General features: G+C 51.6%; 1 protein-coding gene across 4 annotated transcripts in view; it reads right to left on the minus strand.

Annotated features, from left to right (window-relative positions):
• HOMER2 (homer scaffold protein 2) overlaps positions 1-25771 on the minus strand; it is a 96864-nt gene that overhangs the window by 50502 nt on the left and 20591 nt on the right. The window contains exon 1 of one of the 4 annotated variants that reach the window (XM_086711696.1): positions 19255-19457. The exons of 2 other annotated variants lie outside the window; for them this stretch is intronic. Coding sequence is in view for 1 of the 2 variants with exons in the window: in XM_086711693.1 (XP_086567819.1) it covers positions 1978-2153 (176 nt within the window). In the remaining variant the exon portion in view is untranslated. Of the gene's footprint in view, positions 1-1977; positions 2169-19254; positions 19458-25771 lie in introns of those variants that run through there. One more of the 4 variants, XM_086711693.1, reaches the window with a different exon arrangement.

Genomic DNA, 25771 nt, shown 5'->3' on the forward strand with positions numbered 1-25771 from the left:
GTGAACGTGCACCTGCTGACGCTAGCCAGAAGTCTGTGTCCTCGCCTGGTCTGAGCACTGACAAGCGGGTCACAGGGGACCCATTCTATTCAAGTTATTTCTGCCTGCCCCCAAACTGCCCGGATTAACAAACCTGATAAACGAGAGATCTCATGTAAGTCACATTTGTCACAAACCCTCCTCCTCCACCGACTGGGGATTCCCTTTTTGGGTCACATTTACATCAGAGATGAGGCAAGTGACCCTGATGAATGCTGGCAGGCTTTCTTAATAACACTGCCTTATATCCCCGAGGGCTTGACGGTTTTCCGGGGCTCTCCGCACACGTTCTCGATGGGTCCCCCTGTGATGTGGGGTTGACCAAGTTCCAGGACTGGTTCACAGGCTGTGGGCTGCCCCAGAGGGACAATCGGATCCACTCTGGGGAAGGGTCAGGAGTCTCCGAGAGGGGTGGTGGTCCCTGGCGGGGGGTGGGGATCTCGCCAGTGAGGAGAAGAGGCAGAGTTTCAGAAAAGCAGAGCTGGTGTGGGAGTCAAATATGTGCATGGGGTAGGGTGGGGAGCCTCTCTGGGGTGCAGGGCAGGAAAACAGGTTATGGGAAGACAAGACCAAGGGCAGGATTAAGACAGAAAGTACAACAAAACTCACTCGGCTCTCAACTGAAAGGGACACGAGAGAAGCTTCTGGAGTGCAAGAGATGTTCTCTATCTTCATCTGAGTGATGGATGTGTGGTTGTGCTCACTTTGTGAAAACTCCCTGAGCTGGGTTTTATACTTATAATTTATGTATGCACTTTTTTGTATGTATAACTGAAAAAATTTACTTTAAAAATGTGTCATAGGCAAAACTGACAAAAATGATGATACCCCAGAAATAAATCTTGTTAAAGAACTGTTGGGAAAAAAAGAAAAAAAACAAAAACACCTCTCTGAAAACTCAAAGACACTGATGAACTACCCTACGACCTAGCAATCGCACTACTAGGTGTTTATCCAAAGGATACAAAAATGCTGATTTGAAGGGGCACATGCACTCCAATGCTGTTGTTGAGAAAAAGAGAGAGAGAAAGAGCACAATCAGGGGAGGGGCAGAGGGAAAAGGAGAGAGAGACAATCCCAAGCAGGCTCCACGGTCAGCGCAGAGCCCAACACGGGGCTCAATCCCACGGGCGCCAAGACCATGAGCTGAGCAGAAATAAAGAGCCGAATGCTCAACCGACTAAGCCACCCGGGCGTCCCACACTCCAATGTTTACAGCAGCATTATCAAACTATGGAAGCAGCCCAAGTGTCTGTCGACAGATGAACGGATAAAGAAGGTGTGGTATAAACACAACGGAGTATTACTCAGCCACAAAAAATAATGAAACCTTGGCATTTGCAACGACATGGATGGAGCTAGAGAGTGTTACGCTAAGCGAAATAAGTCAGAGAAAGACAAACACCATGCGATTTCACTTATACGTGGAACTGAAGAAAGAAAATAAACAAAGAAAAAGAGACAAGCCAAGAAACAGACTCCTGACTTTAAAGAACAAATTACTGGGTAGCAGAGGGGAGGTGGGTGAGGGGATGGGTAAAACAGGTGATGGGGATTAAGGAGTGCACTAGGGGCGCCTGGGCGGCTCAGCTGGCTCCGCGTCTGACTTCGGCTCAGGTCATGATCTCTCAGTTTGTGAGTTCGAGCCCTGCACGAGGCTCTGTGCTGACCGCTCAGAGCCTGGAGCCTGCTTCCGATTCTGTGTCTCCCCCTCTCTGTCCTTCCCCTGCTCGTGCTTTGTCTCCCTCTCTCTCAAAAATAAACATTAAAAAAAAAGGGAGTGCACTTGTGATGAGCACTAGGCGGTGCATGGAAATGTTCAATTACTCTGTTGTGTATCTGAAACTAATATTACCCCGTATGTTAACTGGAATTTAAATAAAAATTAAAACAAAAAAAAAGAAATGGTATTCTCTACCCCAGACTGCTGGACATCACCTGGGAACTGTGAGTGCAGCAGTGTCCGTCACTGGAACCACACGGGAGCGAGCGACCCCCACTTGCAAACTGGCCTTCACATCGATGGGCACCTTCTGTTCACATTCTGTCTCTGGAAGGTAACACTGTCTGAGGATTTTAACACGTATTCGTGATTTTATTCCGTTATGTGGCATACCGAGGGAGCATTTGTGCTATCAAAACTCACCCCGTCTGAATCTATCAGGAGAAAAGGGAGTTCTAAACAAAAAAGCAGAGTTCTGTGATTCATGTACTGCGAACACCAAGCCAAGAATCGGAATACATCCAAGTGATGATTTCTAAAAAGCCAGGTGGCAAGCTGCCCAAGTCCTAACGATTAATGAACCCTGGGACAGCTAATTCAGGAGAGCACAAAATACTGCCGAAGCAGCAGTTTCTCTTCCCTTCGCTATAATGCAACTGCGCACAGAGTCCCATATTACACCGCGATGGAAACAAAATACAGGAGGCTGCACGCCACACCTGGTATGAGGATATGACTTGGCAACATTATGCCCGATCACGGCAGATGGGATCTTTCTTAAAGGACGGGAAGAACAGCGTTCTCAATTTTAAATGCTGAGGGCTTTTTTATTGGTCTATAGTACAAATGGGGAGAATGTGGAGTGACAGCTAATGGGTTCTGGGTTTCCTTTTTTTTTTTTTTTTTTTTAACATTTTTAAAAGTTTATTTTGAAAGAGAGAGAGAGAGAGAGAGAGAGACACAGAGGGAGGGAGGGAGGGAGGGAGGGAGGACAAGCAGGGGAGGGGCAGAGAGAGAAAGAGGGACGGAGGATCCAAAGCGGGCTCTGCAGCAGGCGCTGTGCTGACAGATCTCATCTGAGAGCCCGACGCGGGGCTGGAACCCATGAACTGTGAGATCTTGACCTGAGCCAAACTTGGACACTTAACCGACTGAGCCACCCAGGTGCCCCACATGGGTTCTGGGTTTCTTTAAGGAGGGATAAAAATGTTCTAAAATTAGATGGTGTGGATGTCTGTACCAGTTCTGATTAAAAAAAAAAAAAAATCAATGAATTGTGTATTTTATATAACTGAATTGTACCATACCCGATTCAAACTGCGATACCACTGCTTTGGGTTTTTTTTTGTTTGTTTGTTTATCGGTTCAGTTTTGTTTCAACATCAAATGTGGAAAAAAACAGGGAGAAGGACGCCCCAGAGGCCGAGTTTTCTGGCTGGGGCAGTTGAGGGATGTCCGCACTGTGCTGAGCACCTTGCCCGCGGACCATCTGGCCGAGACGCTGGAAGGCCGACGGGCTCCGTTTTCGGGGTGACGCTACGGGGTTAGACCACGCTGGGGAGCCCACTGGGTCGACGAGAGCACTCAGAACGCCCACAGGGAGGAAGGAGGACACAGACAACGGAACCAGGGAGGCAGCAGCAAAGTCCTGGAGCTCAAAAAAAGTCCTCGGGGTCACCCCACAACCATTTGGTTTCACGTCTATTGAGAGCTACCACGCGCCCCACCTTTTCTGGGAAAGGAAAGCAAAATGACAGATATCTGAACGGTGGACTGAAAAGATTTAAGTATCTTCATTTGTCTCAGGGACATAATAGCGTTGGATTTTATCTCATTTCTGTCCCGTCAGGGGACAATGTTGAGAAAGTAGAGGGGCTCCTTCAAACTTCAGACTGGGTGGTCTCTCTTCCTACGAGGCAGGAGGGGGACCAGGCGAGGGCCCTGGAGCAGGGGCTGCTGGCCCTGCCCGTGGGACCTGGGACGAGTCCCCTGACTCTGAATATAACGATGCAGGGAACATGATCCCTTTTCCACCTTAGCTCCGCTCGCCCAAACGGAACCTAGCTGTCTCTCCTGTGACCATCAAACTCAACAAAAAATCTTCAAAATGAGTGACTGTGTGCTTTCACAATTTAAAAAACGTTTTCAAGTTTAAAAAATGTAGGAGTCTGAGACTGGTTTTCTCCTTTACTGGTCAATTAGTCTGAGTCCTGGCAAACTGCTTGAATGGTTCATCATTTCCCCTTCACGTTCCTGGGTAGCAAAGTCAGTATTCTAGGAGCAGCTCAAGAAGCCAACCCTCGCTGAATGTGTGGCTACTCCTCTGAATTCGGGTTTGGGAGGAAAAAAGCTATTGTTATCTTAGGATTCACTCCTATTTAAAATTAAAACTGGGGGGGGGGGGCGCCTGGGTGGCTCAGTCAGTTAAGCGTTCGACTACAACTCAGGTCATGACCTCGTGGTTTGTGAGTTCGAGCCCCACGTTGGGATCTGCACTGACAGCTCGGAGCCTGGAGCCCGTTTCAGATTCTGTGTCTCTCTCTGCCCCTCCCTGTTCATGCTCTATCTCTATTTCCTTAAAATAAATAAACATTAGGGGCGCCTGGGTGGCTCAGTCGGATAAGCGTCCGACTTCGGCTCAGGTCATGATCTCGCAGTCCATGAGTTCAAGCCCTGTGTCGGGCTCTGTGCTGACAGCTCAGAACCTGGAGCCTATTTCCGATTCTGTGTCTCCCTCTCTCTCTCTGACCCTCCCCCGTTCATGCTCTGTCTCTCTCTGTCTCAAAAATAAATAAACGTTTAAAAAAATTTTTTTAATAAAAAAGAAAAGAAAAAAGAAAAAAAATAAACATTAGAAAAAAATTAAAAATAAACAAACAAACAAACAAATAAATAACATTAAAACTGGGGGGTTGGGCGCCTGGGTGGCTCAGTCGGTTAAGCGTCCGACTTCAGCTCAGGTCATGATCTCACAGTTTGTGGGTTCGAGCCCCACCTCGGGCTCTGCGCTGACAGCTTAGAGCCTGGAACCTGCTTCAGGGTCTGTGTCTCCCTCTCTCTCTGCCCCTCCCCCGCTCGGACTCTGTCTCTCAAAATAAATAGCGTTAAACATTAATAATAACATTATTCTTAACATAATAATAAACATTAAACATTAAAAAATAAAATTAAGGTGCAGATATACCTCAAAAGCACATTTGTGATGTTTCCATTTACACTATCAATTGGTCTCTCAGGCTATTAGATATTTCGTGTATTACAAAAAACTGTGTCTAGAAAAACAGGTGGCAATTATAGAGGTGCCAGATTTGGCAAGCACACGTGCGCGTGCGTGCGTGCACACACACACACACACACACACACACACACACACAATACAGGATTTCTGGCTAAATTTAAATTTCATATAAACAACGGATAGTTTTTACGTTATTGTTATCGAGTTGTAATTCAGACACCGTAACACTCCCCCTGTGCACAGTTCCAGGGGTCTTAGCTGATTCACAGGATTGTACAGCATCACCGCTCTTTCATTTCAGAGCATTTCCGTCACCCTCCCCCCAAATCCCGTCCTCACTTCTCCCATTGTCCCTCCTCCCAGCCCCAGGCAACCGCTCATCTACTTTCTGTCTCCATGGATTCGCCTGTTCTGGACATTTCATATAAATCCAATCATACGGTGTGTGGCTTTTTTCACGGAGCACAGTGTTTCCAAGGTTCACCCATATTGTAGCATGCATCAATACTTCACTGGTCTTTTTGGCTGAACGTTCATCCGCTGTATGGATACGGACACATTTTGTTTCCCCGTTCATCGGTGGATGCGCATTTGCACCGTTTCCACCTTTCGGCCCTTATAAATAACGCCGCTAGGCATTGCTTGCGTCCTAGGTTTACGTGCGCATATGTGTTCTTGGCTCTGGGTACATACGCATCTAGGAGTGGAATTGCAGGGTCACAGGGTAACGCTATGCTTAACTCTTTGAGGAGCCGCCAGGCTGACTTCCAAGAGGCCGCACCATCCTGCGGCCCCCGCCAGCAGCGTAGGAGGGTTCCGATTTGTGCACCTCCTGCCCAGCACTTGTTACTGCCTTTTTCAGGTGTTTTTTTTTTTAAATCGTTTTTGTTGTTGTTGTTGTTAAGTTTATTTATTTATTTGAGAGAGAGAGAGAGAAGGAGCACAAGCAGGGGAAGGGCAGAGAGAGACGGGAAGAGAGAGAATTCCAAGCAGAGAGCTTGCAATTCAGAGAGCCTTCTGCTGAGAGAATGGAGCCTGACACGGGGCTCCCACTCAAGAACCGTGAGATCATGACCTAAACCGAAATCAACAGTCAGACATGGAACCACTGGGCCGCCCAGGCGACCTGTTATTGCCTTTTTGATTACAGTCATCCTAGTGGGTGGGAGTAGAGGCTAACAGATACTTAGCACATTCTAGAAGGATACTTGTGGACATCCACCCCGAGGAGACAGAGGTGTGCCTACTCCACTGCCTTTCTTGGTTGCTGGTGGCCAAGGAAGGAGCCAGACTGCCTATTTCAAAGTCTCTTATTAACAGGAGAATTTTTTGCGTGCTTTTAGAAACACGGAAAACAGAGAGGCAGGGTTTAGAGAGTGCCAAGAAAGGAGTTCAATCAACAGTGCAGCCAATGGTTTTTCCATAAGGCAACCTGGGGACACGCAGGCCAACCTGTAGACGGTGGGGAGGCCTCATCTCAAGGCTAGGAAGATGCCCTTCCGGGCGCTGCCATTCTCTGCTGGTCTGGAGTGGCCTGGACAGAGTTACAGCTCAGCATATCCCTGTGCCCTGGGGAGGGAGACCGACAGAAGCACCCAGTGCTCAGGGAGCACCTCCACTTTTCTTACTTTGCCTCGAAGTTACTCTGACCATCGTGTGGAGGCTTGAGCCGCAAGGAGAGGAGAGCTCCAGATCCTTCTAGAACCTCCCTTTTGCAGCTGGAAATGCCCCAGCTGCTCCTGGCCAAAGGTGCCTGCCAGCAGGGCCCAACAGTCTAAGCGGGGACCCACAGCCCAGAGCACACAGCCCTCCCATCCCCTCATCTCGGCAACTGTCCTCGCTTCTGGTATTTCATCCCGGCAAGTAGCACTCGGGGGCCACCTTCCTTAGAGACACAGAAGCCACTGCTCAGAAGAGTAAACTAAGGACAGACGGACAATCACACAGCCAAGCTGTGCAGCCTTAGGAACCAGGTCTTGCCCCCGCCCCTGCCTGGACCCTTCGTCCAGACTCCCACGTTCAGGGTCCCCGCGCAGCACAGTCAGTCCCTCAGCCTGGTGCCCTGGGAGGTCTCAGCTGCCATCTCTTTTTTCGCCATTTATTCACAAAGTGTGCAGAGCACGTGGAAAAAGGTTTGCTCCAAAAAGTTAAACGTAGAATTCTCACAGGACCCAGCAACTCCACATCTAGGCACACACCCGGGAGAACGGAAAGCAGGGACTCCAGTGTTCACAGGAGCGTTATTCGCCTCAGCCGAAAGGAAGAAGCAGCCCAGTGTCCACCACCAGATGAGTGGATGAACATATAATGGAACAGTATTTAGACATAAAAGGGACGCAGTCCTGACACATGCTACAACACAGACGAGTCCTGAAAACGTTATGCTAAGCGAGACGCAACAGGCTAAAAAACTGTGGGGTGCCTCAGTGGCTCAGTTGAGTATCTGACTCTTGATTTCGGCGCAGGTCGTAATCCCAGGGTGGTGGGATCGAGCCCCACATCAGGCTCCGTGCTGTGGATGGAGCCTGCTGGGGATTCTCTCTCTCCCTGTCTCTGCCCCTCTCCCCTGCTCATTCTCTCTCTCTCAAAACAAAACAAAACAAAACTGTATGATTCCACTTATGTGAATCAAAAAGTCAAGTTCATCAAGAGAGAAAGTAGAACGGTGGGTGCCAGGGGCTGGGAGGAGAGAGGGGTGGGGAGTTACTGTTTACTGGGGGCAGAATTTCTATCTGGGAAGATGAAAAAGTCCTGGAGGCGGATGGTAGTGACAGGTGCAGAGCACGGTGAATGTTTTTGATGGCGCTGAATTGCAAATACGTTTAGAAATAGTTAAAATGGTGAACTTTGTCCTATTTTACCATGACCGCAGAGTGTGAGGCACGGCCCCTGGGGGGGCTGGAGGGGTGGGGAATGGTGTCCTCAGGAGGATGGGGTGGGAACAGCAGGTGGAGAACCGCGCAAAGGCGCAGAGGAAACTGAACAGCACACACTGACGGGCAGGTGAAGTGCGGAAGCTGAGCAAGCAGAGAGGGACAGACGAAAGCAGCGAAGAAGGCGGCTAAGGCCGACGCCCGTGGGCACAGGGGTTCCAGGCGGGATGGCCCAAGGCATCGAATGGCTCCGCGGAGGACCGAAGACGGCCCGAAGAGACATGCGTCCACAGCGCGTGGTAACAAGTTACACCTTCTCGGTCAAAGAGGCACAGTGAACGAAAACGAGAGCCTTTCAGCTACAAATTAGAAAGAACAGGGAAAAAAAATCAATCACGGGCTGCAAAGTTCTGAGATGGGCAGTAGTGACGGTCACGTAGCAAAATGAACGTGTGTCACGCCCCCAAACTGCACACCTAAAAATGGTTAAGGAGCCCCTCATCGGGCTCTGTGCTGGCAGCTCAGAGCCTGGAGCCTGCTTTGGATTCTGTGTCTCCCTCTCTCTCTCTCCCTCTCTGCCCCTCCCCTGCTTGTGCTCATGCTCCCTCAAAAATAATGAACTTATTTAAAAAATTTAAAAATAATAAAAGATTGTGTTAAAAATCCAGGCTGTCAGAGTGGAATGCATCTGTCTCTTTTGCGTATAACTTGATGGTAGGCGATTTATCGCCATGCAGCCCAAGCCTTAAAACTGTCCACTCCAGAAGCCAAGCATTCGCTTCTACGAATCTGCTCAGGGGCAACAAAGGAGGGTATGCAAAGATACTCAGGCAAAAGGACGGCCACTGAAGTACTGTCTATGGAAAATGAAAATAAACACACAGACATGCAAAAAACCTCGTAAATAATCCACAGGCTCCAGAGCAAGGCACTCGCTAAATAAAGAACCACATATCCATGCAACACATACCATTCAACCTTTACAAGCCGTAAGTGCCTACTTACTAAGATGGAAAGATGTTCCTTTTTTCTTTATCCATTATGATTCATTCTCTACTTCATCACAGTTCAATGATTTACACCCAGAAGTTACAAAATCAGGAGGCCATCAACTGTGGCAGAGTCCCAGATCCTTTTGAACAGAACTATCTAGACCTTGGAGGATTTGAATGTCACTCAAAATCTCTTGCTTCAGAGAGGGGCGCCTGGGTGGCGCAGTCGGTTAAGCGTCCGACTTCAGCCAGGTCACGATCTCGCGGTCCGTGAGTTCGAGCCCCGCGTCGGGCTCTGGGCTGATGGCTCGGAACCTGGAGCCTGTTTCCGATGCTGTGTCTCCCTCTCTCTCTGCCCCTCCCCCGTTCATGCTCTGTTTCTCTCTGTCCCAAAAATAAAAATTAAAAAAAAAAAAAAAAATCTCTTGCTTCAGAGAAAACAAAACAAACAACAAGAAAGAAAGAAAAGAAAAGAAAGAAAGAAAGAAAGAAAGAAAAGAGAAGAGAAGAGAAGAGAAGAGAAGAGAAAAGAAAATTAAGGAAAAAACCCCAACAACCTTATAGGTTCCAGGACTCCCACAAAAGCTAGCCAATACTAGGACTGTGGATGTTAAGGACACAGTATTGAGAGAAAAGACAAGGTCACAAAACAGCATCATAGTGTGCTCCCATTCTTACAAATACGAATACTAATATAAATACATATTTACTTAACAAATATTTACTCTGCAGCTACGTAAGAGGGCTGGGCTGGGCACGAAGAATACCCCCAGGAAACAAGTCACGGCCACTGCCTCAGAATCCAGGGAGCTCCTACCTGTCTGTGTTTGGAGCACCTGTGTGCGCAGGAGAAAGACTGTGGCATGGTGGCTATGCATGTGGAGTCTTCTCTGGCAGGACAGAGAACAGGTTTATTGACTGCACACAATGTGCAATGGTGTCTCTTGCTTCCCCAGCCAAAGGTCAAATGTACAACCACGTGGACCAAATAAGACAGGTGTGAGAGGGCCCCAGCACCAGCTGACAGATGGAGCCAGGCAAGAACTTTCTACAGCACAGTGCCTGTGGTTAACAATATGACATTGTATACTTGGAAATTTGCAAAGAGGGTAGACTTACGGTAACTTCTTAGTGTGCGTGCGCGCGCGCGCACACACACACACACACACACACAAATAATAAGGATGATGATGATGAAGAAGAAAGAAGTTTTTGGAAGGAATGGAAATATTTATGGCACAGATAGTGGTGACAGTTCCATGGTGTGTATGTATCTCCAGGCTCATTAAGTTGTATACATTAAATATGTAGTTTCTTGCAGGTCAATGATACCTCAGTAAAGTGGTTGGTTTAAGTTTATTTACAGGGGCGGGGGAGGGAGCATGACCCGGGGAGGGGCAGAGAGAGAAGGGGGGAGAGAGAGAAGAGAGAGAATGAATGAATGAATGAATGAATGAATGAATCCAAGCAGGCTCTGCACCACACAGAGTCTAACTTGGGGCTTGAACTCACAAACCATGAGATCATGACCTGAGGCAAAGCCCAGAGTCGGACGCTTAACAGACTGAGCCACCCAGACGCCCCACCAACAAAGTGGTTTTTAAAAAAGTTTAGATAGCAAGGGGACAGAGAGGACAGAAGCTGGTTGGGAATTTGGCACCAAGGGAACTGAGCCCCCAAGGTGCCCTCTGAGCCCGCAGATGTTTGGCTGAGCATCTCCCAAACCATGGGCTGCTCTAGAAAAAGCCAGAGCCCTCATTTTTTCGTTATTATTTGGGCTTGATTCTACCTCACAGTTAACTCACTGGTTTCCAACCTCGTGACCGGGAAGTACTCATTTATTATTTGTATCTTCCCCGTGGACCTCATCTATTGAAAGATTTTGGCCTTCCAGGCAGTATTTATGAAAGAAAAATCTGTTTTCTCTTATCCTTATTGATCAAAGTCACATAAAACTGCCAAATAGCTTTCTAATCAGCAGGATTTCACCAAGGTGGCCTCAAGGATTGATAGGATTCCAGCCAAAGACAAGGTACATTAGTTACCAGCTCCAGCGGTGGGAAGGGCTGAACAGTTGCCCTTTGTCTCGGGGAAATAATGAGACGTGGGGACACCTGTCCCTGCTCTCCCAGGCCCCCAGGCGGGAATGGCTGGACAGCCACTTCCCTTTGTGCCCAAGGACACTGAAGGTGCACCCAGGGGGTGCAAGCAGTGGGGAAGAGGGGTGGGGGGGGAAAGGGGAATGGAAGGGGAGGGGGAGGGGACTAGGGGAAGGGTTGTGGGGAAGGGGGAGGGGCAGTGGGGGTAGGGGGAGGGAGAGGGGAAAGGGACTGGGGAGGGGAGGGGTGGGGTGGGTGAAGGGGGAGGGGCAGTAGGGGTGGGGTGGATCTGTCCCTTGGGGGCAGGAACAAGGCCCCCGTGTGTGCACACACACGGGAGAAAATGACACCTTCAGAACTTAACTACAAGGCTGAAGTACTGGATGTCTTGAGGGAAGAAAATCTAGAAAATAAAAATAAACCCGTTGTTCTAGAGCCGCAGGAGCTTATTCGGACACATGGATGCACAGGAACAGGGCACCTCCCCCCCCCCCCCCCCCCCCCAGCCCTTGCTTTGCTGCAGTCCCACGCGTGCGGCAGGTCGAAAACATTTGCTAAACTACATTCTTTGGCTTTGATGTGACGTGGAAATTCTATCACTCGTGCCCAGCAAGGCAAAACCCCTGTTATGTCCCACAATCGTCAAGGGCAAAAGTGTAAACCAGCTTGTCTGGTTCAAAAGGACAGGGGTGGGGCCCCAAAACAGGCCTCTTCTGGTCCCTGGGGTCAGCCCTGGGACAGCTGCTGAGGACAAAGCTCTGCAGGAGGGAGCCAGCCTGCAGGACAGGTGCACCACCCTCCCTGCGGGTTTTGTGGAGAATCCCCAAAGAAAACCCAGGGGGCCGGGAGCTGGCAGGGCTGATGGAGCCCGCGTCACCCACACGTCCACTCCGCTGCGCTCGTAGAGCCTTTCAAAGATCCAACAGTTGGCCGGGGGGACAAGACGTGAATGCGGTACCACCCTCCCCCACCGCGCTCACCGCGCCCACTCCAGGCGAGCACGGAGCACAGAAAGCCGACACCCGAGGGTACGAGGGTACTGGTACTGGGACTCAGGTGTGGCCACCAGAGGTGTTTGCCAGGGACCCTGTAGGGCAGGCACTCAGATTCCCCTCCCACCCCAGCCTCGTTTCCGGTTACTACTCGAGAACCAGGCCCCTCTTAGCAGGGGCTTGCTCCTTCCCAGTTCTTCTCCAGGGACTGTTTCCACACGCTCACTTCCAGGGCATCGAGAGGCATCTGTACCTGGGGCCCAGGTGCCCCGGCTGATCTCTGCCGGCATCTCTCCTGCCAGCAGCTCCCCGGCAGCCCTGTTCAGGGACTCCCCCCAGCAGATCCACCGGCAAGCCAGAGACCCGGGGATCTGCTGCACCCCGCAGCCGGGGCCCTCAGCCTCCTCGCGAGCCGTGTCCTCCAACGGGCCACGGCCGCGCTGAGCCGGCTTGCAAATGACCGTGCGGCGCACGATCCCGAGGGCGTCCATCTCCGGGTGGTCACGAAACACCTGCATACTTGGGCCCAGTAGCTGCCACACGGCAGATATGCAGAAGGTACCTGAGAAAGGAGCGCCTTTCGCCTGTCCTTGGGCTGAGAGCAAAGAGCCTGTTGACAAGGAGATCTCCTCGAGCCTCCGGGTGCAGAGCTGAGCCTGGGACAACTGGAATGCCCGGGGGGTCACTTCTGACCATGACTGGCCTCGCCCTTTTACCCGTGTGCCATTCAGATACACGCCATGTGTCCGTGACGTGAAAAAAGACTGGGAAACGCCAAACTTGATGAGTATAGCGTCTTTCTGTGTCTGGATCCTTTCTGTCGGTACATAAATAAGCTCAGGTCTCTCCCATCTGTACCAGACCCGCAGACCCACAAGTCAGCCCCCAAGCGCCCCCCAACATTCCTTCCTGCCCACAGGCCCCTGCTCCGGAAAGCACCAGGCCGCTTTCAGCAATACAGGATCAGGAGGCCCCACGGGCACGTTGGGTGGCTGGCCTGGTGCCCAGCACAGTAAGGAGCCACCCTCCCTTCAGTACTGGGCCACCACTCTTGCACGGGAGGCCTCTGCCCTCCCCATGCATGATACATTCCTAGGTAACAATTCAGTTCTCCAACTCTTCCAGCAAAGAGGCTCCATGGGTCGAGCGGACCTCAGATTCCAGCCTTATTTACAAAAAGGTCAACCAGAAGTTATATGGAACGGCCAGTACCCGGAAGCGTTAAGTCAATAAATTAACACGAGAGTACGATGTAACCACCTGAAAAAGAGAACATTATGACTATACAAATATTGTTCCCTGCAGAGCCAAGAAATGTGCTAGGCTCATATTTCTTCCTGTACAGTTCCAATGTCAACAGCCAAGTGCTCCTCAAAGAAAAAAAGCTCCCAGAATCAAGGTCAAAGAGAAGCTTGTTTGTGCTCTCCCAACCGTTCAAAACACAGGCAGTATAGGGGCGCCTGGCTGGTTCAGTGGGTAGAGCATGTGACTCTTGATCTTGGAGTCGTGAGTTCAAGCCCGTGTTGGGCATAGAGTTTACTTAAAATTTTTTTTTAATAAAAGCAGGCAATATCTTAGTGTGCCTCATATTTGGAATAAGACATGCTGGTGGCTGTTTTTATTTTTTTGTGGGGTTTTCTGTTGCCTTCTTTTTCCTACTGAGAGAAAGAAACATAGCCCATCCCCCACAACCCTACTGTCTTCCAGCTTCTTGTGCGTTCTGTCCATCGTCTGGAATCCATTTCAGTGTCTGTCCTGAAGATATTATTCTTGGAACCAACGACTCTCAGTTCTAACTTGTACCAGGTGCTGCGGAGGCCTGCTGACAGCCGTCTGTCTGGGAGTTCTTTTCTCTGGACTCCTGGAAGCCACCAAATCTCTCTGCCTCCCACTGCCTCCTTCAGGGTTGTTTTCACCCTTGTTTTGCTGGTGTGGACACTCAAAATGAGTGGGAAGCAAACCTTAAGGACCTGCACATCTGTAACTGTCTTTATGGGGCGCCTGGGTGGCCCAGGTGGTTTAAGCGTCCAACTTTGGCTCAGGTTGTGATCTCGCAGTTTGTGAGTTCGAGCCCCACGTCAGGCTCTGTGCTGACAGCTCAGGGCCTGTAGCCTCCCTTGGATTCTGTGTCTCCCTCTCTCTCTGCCCCTCCCCTGCTCGTGCTCTTTCTCTCTCTCTCAAAACATAAACTAAAAAAAAATGTAAGGGCCGCGTGGGTGGCTCAGTCGGTTGAGCGTCCGACTTCAGCTTAGGTCACGATATGATGGTCCGTGAGTTCGAGCCCCGCGTGGGGCTCTGGGCTGATGGCTCAGAGCCTGGAGCCTGCTTCCGATTCTGTGTCTCCCTCTCTCTCTGCCCCTCCCCCGTTCGTGCTCTGTCTCTGTCTCAAAAATAAATGTTAAAAAAAAATTTTTTTTTTTTTTTAAGTGTAACTGCCTTTATACCTGACTGGTTTGGCAAGGTGTGTCAGTTCCCTAGGGCCACTGCAACAAATCAGAACTTGGTGGCTTTAAACAACAGGACGCTATTTTCTCACAGTGAAGAGCTCAGAAGGCCGCAGTCAATGTCTCCGGGCTACAACTGCAATGCCAGGAGGGCCGTGCTCCCCACAGAGGCTCTGGGGAAGAACCAATGTCCACCCTCCTCCAGGCTCAAAGCCCTCAGCTTAGCATCTCCAAACCCTACTTTAATCCAATCCGCAAAGACCCTTTTATCATACATGGTCACATCTACAGGTTGCAGAGACTGGGATGGAATATCTACCGGGGGCGGGGGGCGGGGGGGCGTTTTTCAGTCGACCACACTGGATATGAAATTTTTGTTTTCAATAGTTAACAAATGCTTTTCGCTCAGAGCCTTACTAGTATCCTGCCTCCGTTCTATCTGATGAGAAGTTTATTTCGCTGGCTCTTCCTGACTCCTGACTCCTTGATGCTCTGGCACTCCACATGCTCGCCCCAGCTGGTCACCCCTAGTACCACGGCTTGGAACACCATCCACCCGCCCCGGGGCCACGCCAGACCAGCGCAGACTTCACTCCCACAACACCAACCAGCCCGCACCCCCAGCCTGGACTCTGCCAGTAAGTACGCTCGTCCTCATTCTCTCCTACTAAACACAGTGTCTGTAGGAGTGCCGAGGAAAGTTCCAGGGCTGCCTGGGTGGCTCAGTCCGTTGAGCATCTGACTTTAGCTCAGGTCATGATCTCAGGGTTCATGAGTTCAAGTCCCACATCGGGCTCCACGCTGACAGCTCGGAGCCTGGAGCCTGCTTCGGATTCTGTGTCTCCCCCCCTCTCTGAACCTCCCCTGCTTGCGCTCGCTCTCTCTCAAAAAATAAACATTTAAAAAAAAGTGTTAAAGTTCCAGCTTTTAGCACGACTTCCCATTCCTGCCCTGGGCTGGACCTGTGGGCTTGGTCAAGAGGCCCTCTGGAGTCTGCAGGGCGGACTGGCCACCCCCACCCCGCCCCAGCCCACCCCACCCCCACCCCCCCAGCCCCCGCCCAGGCTCCTCTGACACACCGTTGGCATTACCATTCCCCTGCCTGCTTTCTATCATCTGGAAATGTGCTGCAATCTCTCAGCTCCTGCTAATTCCCTGCAGTTCCCTGCCGTAGGATTATGCTGCTAGTAATCGTTTTATTATCATTTTAATGGGCTCTGCGGAGGGAAGGCGGAGGGAAGTCGTGTGTGTTGAATCTCCCATCCTGGACGCTGAGTTACTCTCGTTAATTTTTCAGTTACAACTTGCATATGCTGAAGAGATAACAGACATTCTATTCTAAGCCCCTCGTCCTTGACTCCTCTTGGTGGGAGCTGAGTGGGGAGGGCGGGGGGGGGGGGGGGGGCGGTACAGCAGGGTTCAGACTCACAGCCCACCTTGTCCGACCTCCGACTCCTGCGGGCCCTCCCTGTCCGAGCTCTCCGCTGCTCAAGGCGCAGATCTGCCGGTGCATGTGGAGGAAGTGGGAAACGGCATGAGAGTTTCCTCTTTCCAGGATTTTTTCTTTTAAACAAGCAAAGTGCCTCGGTGGCCTTCCCTCTAATGCCGGATGCATGCGTGGAGGCGTTAAATGAAAAGAATGGACAGCTTTAAATCGAGCACATCTTTTGCTGGTTCCATCAGTCCAAGAGAACCTTTTTACTCAAAAGCAAAGCCCGCAGGATACATCCCTGTTTCACAAAGGCCCGAGTTTAAAAATAAACACGGGCGTTTGAAGGAGCACAGAAATAGTCTGCGCCCACAGTGCCTTACAACACGAGGCATATGCGGGCTCGGAAGGAGCGAGAGGCCGCGGTCCACGGAAAGTTAGCCCTTGTAGACCTCAAACAATGACCCACGAATGAAGGCAGCCGTTTTTGTGCCGGATCCCCTTGTACTACGCCGTGTCGGCCGCATCCCATTCAAACCAACCACAGGCGTCCACCCTGTCCAGCTATTCACCAACAGGCTCTGAAGGCAGCCCCCGGAGCTGGAATTCGAATCCTCACCAGCCTTTGTCTCCACCTGACTTTGTGGTCTCCTCCCCGTCGATCCCTGTACCCAACCTGCAGGCTTGACAGAAGTCCCTGTCTCTCGTGTGTGTCCACCCCCCCACCGGTCAGAATCCTCTCATCCGTCAAGGCAAAGTGCAAACCAGTCCCCTCTTCCATCTGAAGCACCTGGTTCCACCACCAGACCGCATTCTCTCCCTGGAGCCCAGCTCTCCGCACCCTCCCACTCTGTCTCGTTTGGGGGGGGACCTAGTCGTGTGCCATACCCCCCAGACTGGGGGAGGAGCCCCCTTGAGCAGGGATCGGTCTTCATTTCCAAAGGCCCCGCAGGGCCTTGACAGAGGAAGAGCTCAAAGTTGAAGCCAGGAGCTTTGAGTGAACTCAAGTAGCAGAGGGCCTGGGGGACGAGCTGCCAGCTGGCGGGATCCTGGCACTTCCACAGGGTAGGAAGGCAGGTCCTTGCTGGACAGCAGTGGAAACTCTCTCTACAGCAGACCTAGCAGGTAACGCTCTCCTCCCAGGCACGCGCACACACATGGGCCCGAGACGCATCGACCGCCCCAGCTCTGGGGCTGGAGGTCCAGCATATGGCTTCCCTACCAGCAACCTCCTCCCTAATCCCCAGTGTGACCTCTTCCAATGTGCCCCGCCTGGCCTGAAAGCACAACTCTGCCAGCGTGAGCTCGATGGCCACTGACCACATCTTCTGTGCTGTGTCACAGCCAGAACCTGGCAGCAGTAAATGTGTCTCGACAAAGGAAAGAGAGGGCTGCCTGGGTGGCTCAGTCGGTTGAGTGTCTGACTTCAGCTCAGGTCATGATCTCGTGGTTTGTGGGTTCAAGCCCCGCATCGGGCTCTGTGCTGACAGCTCAGAGCCTGGAGCCTGCTTGGGATTCTGTCTCTCTCTGCCCCTCTCTCTCTCTCTCTCTCAAAAATAAACATTAAAAAAAAAAAGAAGAAGAGAGAGCAGAGGAGAGAGAGAGAAAGAGAGAACAAGAGAGGACAGGAGCAAGCACCCAGCAAATACGTCCTACTTCTTCAGGTTTGGAAGGAAAACGTCCAGAGTCCCGGTAGGTCTGCAACAGACAGAAATAAATGCCTAACAGAAGCATGTCGTGTCCCCCGTCACTCTGTGGAATGCTCTGGTTGCTGTGTGTGGGCTCCAGGTTATAACCCACCCAATGTGGGACTACAGAACTGGGTCTTCTCTGGTTTCTTCTCTCTTTCAGAAAAGGTCTGATGCTCGGCTTTTAGCAGAATGAGGCAGCCGGCAGGTGCCAGCCAGTTGGGGCCCGTGTGTGCGGCCCAGAGTCTGGCCCCAGAACAGCCCGTGCCTGTTCCCTTGCACCAAGGACACGTCGCCCGTCTCCTCCAAAGGGCCAGATGGCTGTGTGTAGACTTCTCCCCACTTCATTTTTATCTTCTCCAAGTGCTCTGCATCAAGCTTGCATTCTCAGATGCACGGGTTTGTGTGCACATTCACATCTCGAGTGAAATTCATGCTCCCCTCCTCTGTGTGTTTTTTCAGGTGGAAATACCTTTCCATGGTCACACAGCAATGCCTCGATCCTCCCCTCCCGTCTCAGCAGAACCTCCTGGAGGTACTTCCGGAGGCTTTAGCAGGTGCCTTCCCACTGTGTGCCTTGATCCTGCTGGGCACTGACGTCATAGCTCACCTGATTTTCCCACCAACCCTGAGAAATCAGCATCTGACTGCTCATTTTACAGAGAAAAACAGAAAGGGGGGCACGATACAGTAACCTGCCCAATGCCATAGTCATTAAGTGACAGTCACCTAAACTGCCTGAGCCCAACACACAGGGCTTCAGGCACCCTTCATGTCAGTCTGTTCTGCGTGTTCCCAGTGATGTCCCACACCCGTGCTCCACTGACCCCCTCCCTAGATGGCCCGGCCACTCTCCCCTCTCCCCATCACCACGGTCAGGCTGAGACGCTCTTGAGGAACTCGGCAGGTCCCTGAGCAAACAGACTCATCCTTATCTGTCTCTCACATAGGCTGCCTTCCTGCAGCATCCCCACAGCCCTTCCCCAAGTCCCAGTAGGCAGCAGAGAGTCCAGAAAATTCTGTCTGAGCTCCAGTTCCTGACCAAGGGCTCACAGACCCGAAAGGTGCCTTTGAGGCCCGTCTGGACCATGTTGATCAACCAACCACCAGATCAGTAAGGTGGGGCTCACCTGTTGTTTCAATAGCCCGCCTCCTGGGTGGCTACAGAAAACCTCCCTTGGGCCCCCCAGGGTCTCTCTGCAGTCTCCCAATACCAAAACAGATCTCTTCTTCCCACAGCACTAAACAAATACCCTGGGAAACCTCCTTTTCTCCCAAGCTCCATGCAACCCACCCCCACTCCCGGGGCCAACGTGAGGCAGGCCTCCTTCTGAGTGCGGCCCTGAAAGTACCTACTCCCTTTGGCCGTCCCTGGACCACACCTTCCCACCTGCCACCCTCTCAAATGGCACTTCCTCAGGCAAGCTAAGATGCTGCCTAATGTGTGGTTCCCCCACCACCACCACCACCACCGAGCAGTTCTCTGAGACAACCAGCTGGGTGTCCTACAATCCACCTCAGTTCTGACACGGTCTACCTGCAGTCTCAGACCCCACGGGGGAAGGGCTCAGCCCACGTGACCGCCCACTCGCTCCTACTTCTGCTGCCAACTGCAACTCCAGGCTGTCACCTGTGCTCCTGACTTACCAGCTGTACCTAGGAGGTTCCCACACCCCCTTCTTGGGCTCATCAATCTGCTAGAGCGGCTCACAGAACTCAGAGAAACTCTGTACTCACTAGATCACCAGCTCGTTCTGGAAGGATGTCACTCAGGAACAGCCAGATGGAAATGACTCACGAGGCACGTTGTGGGGACAGGGTGCAGAGTCTCCATGCCCTCGGGGTGCGCCACAATCCCCAAATCTCCATGTGTTCACCAACCCAGCGGCCCTCCCAGCCACCCTTTTGGAGTTTCATGGAGGCTTCATTACGTAGGCATAGTTGATGACATCACTGGCTACTGCCAGCTGATGCAGACTCCAGCCAGGTCTACTCCTCGAAGGGGGCGGGGACTGAAAGTTCCAACCACGTCCCCACAGGGCTGGCTGACCCCCCTCCCCCTCCCCGCCAGCTGCCTTCCTCAGGACCTTTCCAAAAGCCACCTCGTTAACATAACAAAAGACACCTTTCTGGCTCTCAGCTCGGGGAAATTCCAAAGGTTTTAGGAGCTCTGTGCCAGGGATGGGAAGAAGACCAAATACATATTTATTATAAAATACTGTATCACAGCAGCCCCCAGACCCCGACTGCCCGCCCTGTAACTCCCCCTCCGAGCACTGCACCCGGCCGGACCACTGTTTTCCTCGCTGCCCCTCCAGACACCTTTTCCCTCCCCCCAAAACTCCCCAGCTTTCAATCTCTCCTCTTCCGGCTGTCATCCGCTACCCCTCCCCATCCACCCCCCTACCCTCTCCCCCTCCCTATCCACCCCTACCCCCTCCCCCTCCCCAGCCACCACCCTACCCCTTCCCACCCACCACCCTATCCCTCCCCGTCCAGCCTACCCCCTACCCCTCCCAGTCCACCACCCCTCAGCGCAGCCAATCAGCAACCCCCGTGTCACTCGGTCACTTCTCCATGATTTTAGCTCCTAGGCCTCATCCCTCTGTCCTACATGACTCCAGCCTTCTCAGTCATTTCAATATACACACACAGATGAGCCTCCCCCCACTTTTCTCTCCCCTCAGCCCCGCAACCCTCAGTCATAACCTGCCCGGTATTTGTAATTCCAGCCCATCCAGAATCTTCATTTCCTGCCTCTCCCTCTGCAAGCAGACACCCCCTCCAGCCCAGCCTATCATACTTCCAGCCATCTTTACCCACTGGTTTCCCATGGCACTTAACACCTGCCACCCCCAAATACAACGCTTTGGCATACTTGTTATTTTTAATTAAGGTCACTTTTTTTTTTAAGTTTATTTATTTCTTTTAGGGGAGGAGGGGCAGGCAGAGAGAGAGAGAGAGAGAGAGAAAGAGAGAGAGAGAGAGAAAGAGAGAGAGAGAGAGAGAGAGAGAATCCCAAGCAGGCTCCACACTGTCAGCACAGACCCTGATGCGGGGCTTGAACTCACGAACAGTGAGATCACGACCTCAGCCGAAATCACAAGTCGGATGCTCAACCGACTGAGCCACCCACGTGCCCCTGAAGTTACTTTAGAAACATCAGGTTCGAGAAGGATAATCTGAGTCTTCTTTGTCTCCCTAAAAGCAGGAGGTGAGTCTCCCATGTGAAGATGTCCTCCCTGGACCAGGAGGACGAAGGGCATCCTTATCACCAGAGACGGGAAATCCAAGGCTCGAAGGCTGTGTAACCAAACCCTGTTACTTCTTCACTCATCCAGCACACCAAGCTCAAACCTGTCTCCTCAATTCTGCCCAAGTTTATTGGTTCTTTGTCTAAAAGGTGAAAAGGCTGCCTGCTTTGGTCGCTTCTTCGAGCCCCGTATCTTTGGGGCTCCTGTACATAGTTAACATTTTCTCTTCTTAATCTGTTTTATGTCCATTTAAATTATTAGACCAGCGAAGAATCTGAAAAGGAAGAGAGGAAAAGTATTCCTCCCTTACGCCACAAAGTTTACTTGTTATATTTGACTCATTTCTTAAAGTTTATTTATTTTGAGAGAGAGAGAGAGAGAGAGAGAGAGAGAGAGAGAGAGAGAGAAAGAGCAAGTGAGCAGGGGAGGGACAGAGCGAGAGGGAAAGAGAATCCAAAGCATGTGGGGCTCAAACTCCTGAACTGTGAGATCATGACCTGAGCCGAAATCAAGAGTTGGATGCTCAACCAACCGAGCCACCCAGGCGCCCCTATTTGCTCTATTTTAACTTATTGTACGTGTCGTTCAAACATGAGCTTCATGAAGACAGGGTGCCTCGTCTGTCTGGTTACCGATATCCTCAATAAGTGAAGAGCTCTTAGCGCAAATATAGACACTAAACAAATACTTGTTGAATTAATGAATTATAATGAACTGTTTTGTAATTACTCAACATCCACTTTCCCTACAAGGACAGGGCCAAATCCATCTCAGCCACTCTTGGAGGTACTCGACAAATATTACTTAACTGACTGGATGCTGGAGCACAGGTAGGATGTAAGGCACTCACTGCTGGGCTAACTGCCGTTTACAAGGTAACCTCCACCTGGAGCTCAGCTCCGCTCCCGCCGGCTGCCACCTTGACCCAGGCGACCTAAACTAAGCTGTTGGCTCTGATAAACCCAAGGACACACCAGAAGCCCTTGGACACAGAGACAGGAGCACATACAGTGGTTTCTGTCTCTGCCATGCAAAGATGTGGTCCTACAGATGAGGGGAAACTGATGCTATCAGTTACCAAGAACAGTTCCAGAGATCACTTGAAAATGTTCATTCTAAAACCCGATTACCTAGAAGACCCTCACCATGAACTTCTTCTAGGAAAAAAAAAAAAAAAAACAACCCACACTTAACAAGGTCCCATCTAGGTATCAGGTCAATTTCCAGCCTGTCTCTTCCTCTTCAAGCTGCACCTGTCATTCACCGGGTTAGCTTAACCATTCGTGGGTGAGAGACTGGCTCCAGGGAAAGGGGCAGATGAATAAACCAAACAAGTTTTACAACATGCATGGAGAACACCACATTTCACTACTTCAGACTCAGTCTGACCCCTTACCTAGGATGAAGGGGCTTGAAACCCTCAACTTCTACGGAGACAAAGTGCCATTTGATTGGAAAACCAGGCCTGAAAACCCCATCACTGAGGCACTTTTCCCAGTTAGGTCTCATGGGCAAAACCTTCTATTACAGGCGGGAGAGTCCCAGCTACAACATCACAGCTAGAGCGCTTGGGAGGGAGGGGAGGGGAGGGGAGGGGAGGAAGGAGGGAAGGAGGGGAGGAAGGAGTGAAGGAGGGAAGGAAGGAAAGAAAGAAGGAATGGAGGAAGGAAGGAAGGAAGGAGGGAGGGAAGGAAGGAGGGAGGGAAGGAAGGAAAGAAGGAAGGAGGGAGGGAAGGAGGGAAGGAAGGAAGGAAGGAAGGAAGGAAGGAAGGAAGGAAGGAAAGAAAGGAGGAAGGAGGGAGGGAGGGAGGGAGGGAGGGCTCTCGTGCATCTTTGAGGCAAAGAGAGCAGACAACCACGTACAGCAAGAACCACTGACAAATCTGAGAGATCCTGACCTGCTGCCACGAAGAGGGTGAGCACGTGGGTTTTGCAGAACTTACAGCCCTGCTCCTGTCGAGATTGATACGGATACAACTGATCACATGTAGACGGAGGCCCACAGAACTGATCACACGTAGACGGAGGCCCACAGGGACTTCCTTATTGGAGATGCAGAATGCAGATTCCTATCGCGTGATCTGAAACCCGTCTCGGTAGATGTGATCACGACGTTCACTTCAACGACACTAAAGAATTAACTCCTTCTGAGAATGTCCACTGAAATCTGAGAATAAAAGGACCCAGGGAGAAAGTGGGAGGCAGAAGGATGAGGAAGGAAAGACAAAAACGACGGCTCAGTAGATTCTGGGCGGAAGAAATCTGTGGAACACTCAGACAGATGTGTGAACAGCTGTGAGGGCACATCAGAGCAAATCCCTGCTTTGAACCCTCCCTTTTAAAGGCGTACTGACCGGGGTGCCTGGGGGGCTCAGGCGGTTAAGCACTCAACTCTTGACTTTGGCTCAGTTCATGGGATCGAGCCCCACATCAGGCTCCGTGCTGAAAGCAAGGGGCCTGCTTGGGATTCTCTCTCTCCCTCTCTCTCTCTGCACCTCCCCCATGCCTGCTCTCTCTTTCTCTCTCAAAATAAATAAATAAACTTAAAAAAAAGATACAGGTGTACTGACAGAACTTCCTGGGGACATGTCCTTCTAAACCAAAGTTTAGGGCACAAGTTGTACTTTTTTTTTTTTTTTTTTTTAATGTTTGTTTATTTTTGAGAGAGAAACACAGTGTGAGCAGGGGAGGGGCAGAGACCGAGAGAGAGACGCACAGAGAGTGTGAAGCGGGCTCCAGGCTCTGAGCAGTCAGCACAGAGACCGATGTAGGGCTCCAGATCATGACCCGAGCCGAAGTCAGATGCTTAACCAACTGAGCCACCCAGGCGCCCCACCATAAGTTGAACTTTTGAAACAAAGGCCGTCTTCCTGGCCAAACTGCAGAAGTTTCGCGGAGCATGAGCCTCAGAAGTCGAACGACACACATCCCCGTCACCAGCCCCACCAGATCTGGCCCAGCGGTCTTCCCTTCCCCAACTGAACCTCTCTGAACCCCGGTTTCCTCATCCATAAATCATAAACCTTTAGGGAAACACGCAATAAAGATAGTTCCCCTCACCCTGGCTGAACTCGCTCTTCTACGGAAACAGACAAAGATGCCACGATGACCGTCTGTTATGACCCTACGTCTGCCCGGCACGTGCCATTCTGTGGCCTCGGTGACATAGATCCTGGGCGATCACAGAGTGGGGCAGACAGCGGGGGAATAGCCGGCCAGTGCTGAGATCCCACCGCTGCTCCTGGAGGGAAGGCTTTCTGCCAGGAATAGCCTTCTCTTCCCTACACACGTTTTCCAGAAATTTCTACCAAGTACACACAGAAGCCAGTGCCAGTACGACAGTGGTTGCGAGGATACAGGCTTGGCCTGAGGCCACTGTCCTCTCTCGTGGGCAGTCACGTGGCAGTGAGGGGACACAGAAGGCCAACTACACATAAGACCGAGACACAAACGACGGATGGACGGAGCCTCTCAGGGCAAAGCTGGCCACCGTCATCCTCTTTCAGGACATCGCCAGGGTGGTGCCAATTTCACCAAATGCGTGAAAGGCAGCTGTCGGAAGCCGCACCGATTTTCTGATTCTCCTGAGGAGAACCTCCGGGGGCGCCCACCAGGCTCTCCCCTTGAGGGACGGGCCCCCAGAGGCTCCAGCGTGACCAGGCCTGGGTGACACCCCATTCTCAGGATACTCTACTTAATTATTTAAGGAATGAGACATTGTTTCCTTTGTGGGCAAAGCTTCCAGGACATTTAAAATTCATGGGAGAAGCCAAGGAGTGGCTTTTTTTAGCTCCCTTCCTTAAAGCGAGTGGTAAGGCTTTCAATCAGACTCGTGGAATTCCAATTCCAGTTTTCCAGAATATTCCATCCTTGGTGAGGCATGCCTGCTTTTAGGGAAAAAAAAAAAGACTGAAAGAAGAAAACAAAACATAAAAACAAAAAAAGAGGAAGCTCTAACAAAGCCAAACTCAATTAATCATCACTTTTGTCTCACGGGAGTCACTTGTCTGTGCCAAAGTAGGGCCGGAGTCCAACCGTCCCTCGGGACACGCAGGGACCGCTGGGGGAGAAAGCTGTGCTCAACCCAGGCCCACGAGTGCCACAGGATGCCACACGGGGGAAGGGAACCCAGTGCCGCAGACCGCGTGGGTGCGTGACGGGGCCCACGAGGGGGGCTCCCCACCCTGAATGGGACGTGGGGGTAAGCTCAGACAACACCATGGAGAACACAGTCCCCACACCACAGAGGAGCCAGCTGAGGCCCCCGGACAGGTGGAGGGCCCACTCCCCAGAATGATCTTTAATTCTTGCGGCTCCAGAAATGCAGGCTTCCGGGGGCCCCTGCAGCCCAGAGCTGCACACCTGAGCACCCATGGGGGCCTCATCTCCCCAGCAAAGCTCAGCCCATGAGATGCTCTCCCTGAGGACGGAGAAAACCCGGTCACGCCCCAAGCCATTCTTCATCAGAACAGAAGATCTGGACAGAGTTTCTGCCAGTCACAGCCCCCGACCCCCAGCTTCTGTCACCAGCCTGATGCGTACCCCACCTGTGACAGGCGCTCACAGGTTCCCCCAGATGCCCGCAGAGCCAAACCCTGTGCCTCCCTCTCACTGAGCCAGGTTCCGGCAGCTGAGTCCACACAGAGCGAGCCCCGAAGGATGGCTGGCTGTCTGCGTGGAAACTGCTCTCCTGTCCCCCTACCCTCACTCTCCGGCCCCAGTTCTCCCTCGCCAGTTAAATGCACCCCCAAGTCTTTTCAACAGTGGCTCTCATCTCTTTTTGGCCAAAGACCCCTTTGAAAATCTGATAAAAACGATGGATACCTCCCCAGAAAAGCACATTCGTAGAATTCCCCATGGAGTTCGGGGAAGGGGTGTTCACGGACCCCCGAGCTGCATGGAGAGACCGCTCTTTAAGACACCCCCCTTCAGGCGCCTGGGCGGCTCAGTCGGTTAAGCGTCCAACTCTTGGTTTCAGCTCAGGTCATCATCTCAGTTCA

Source organism: Puma concolor, chromosome B3, assembly GCF_028749965.1.
Source record: "Puma concolor isolate L17-30 chromosome B3, mPumCon1.1.hap2, whole genome shotgun sequence".
NCBI lineage: Eukaryota > Metazoa > Chordata > Mammalia > Carnivora > Felidae > Puma > Puma concolor.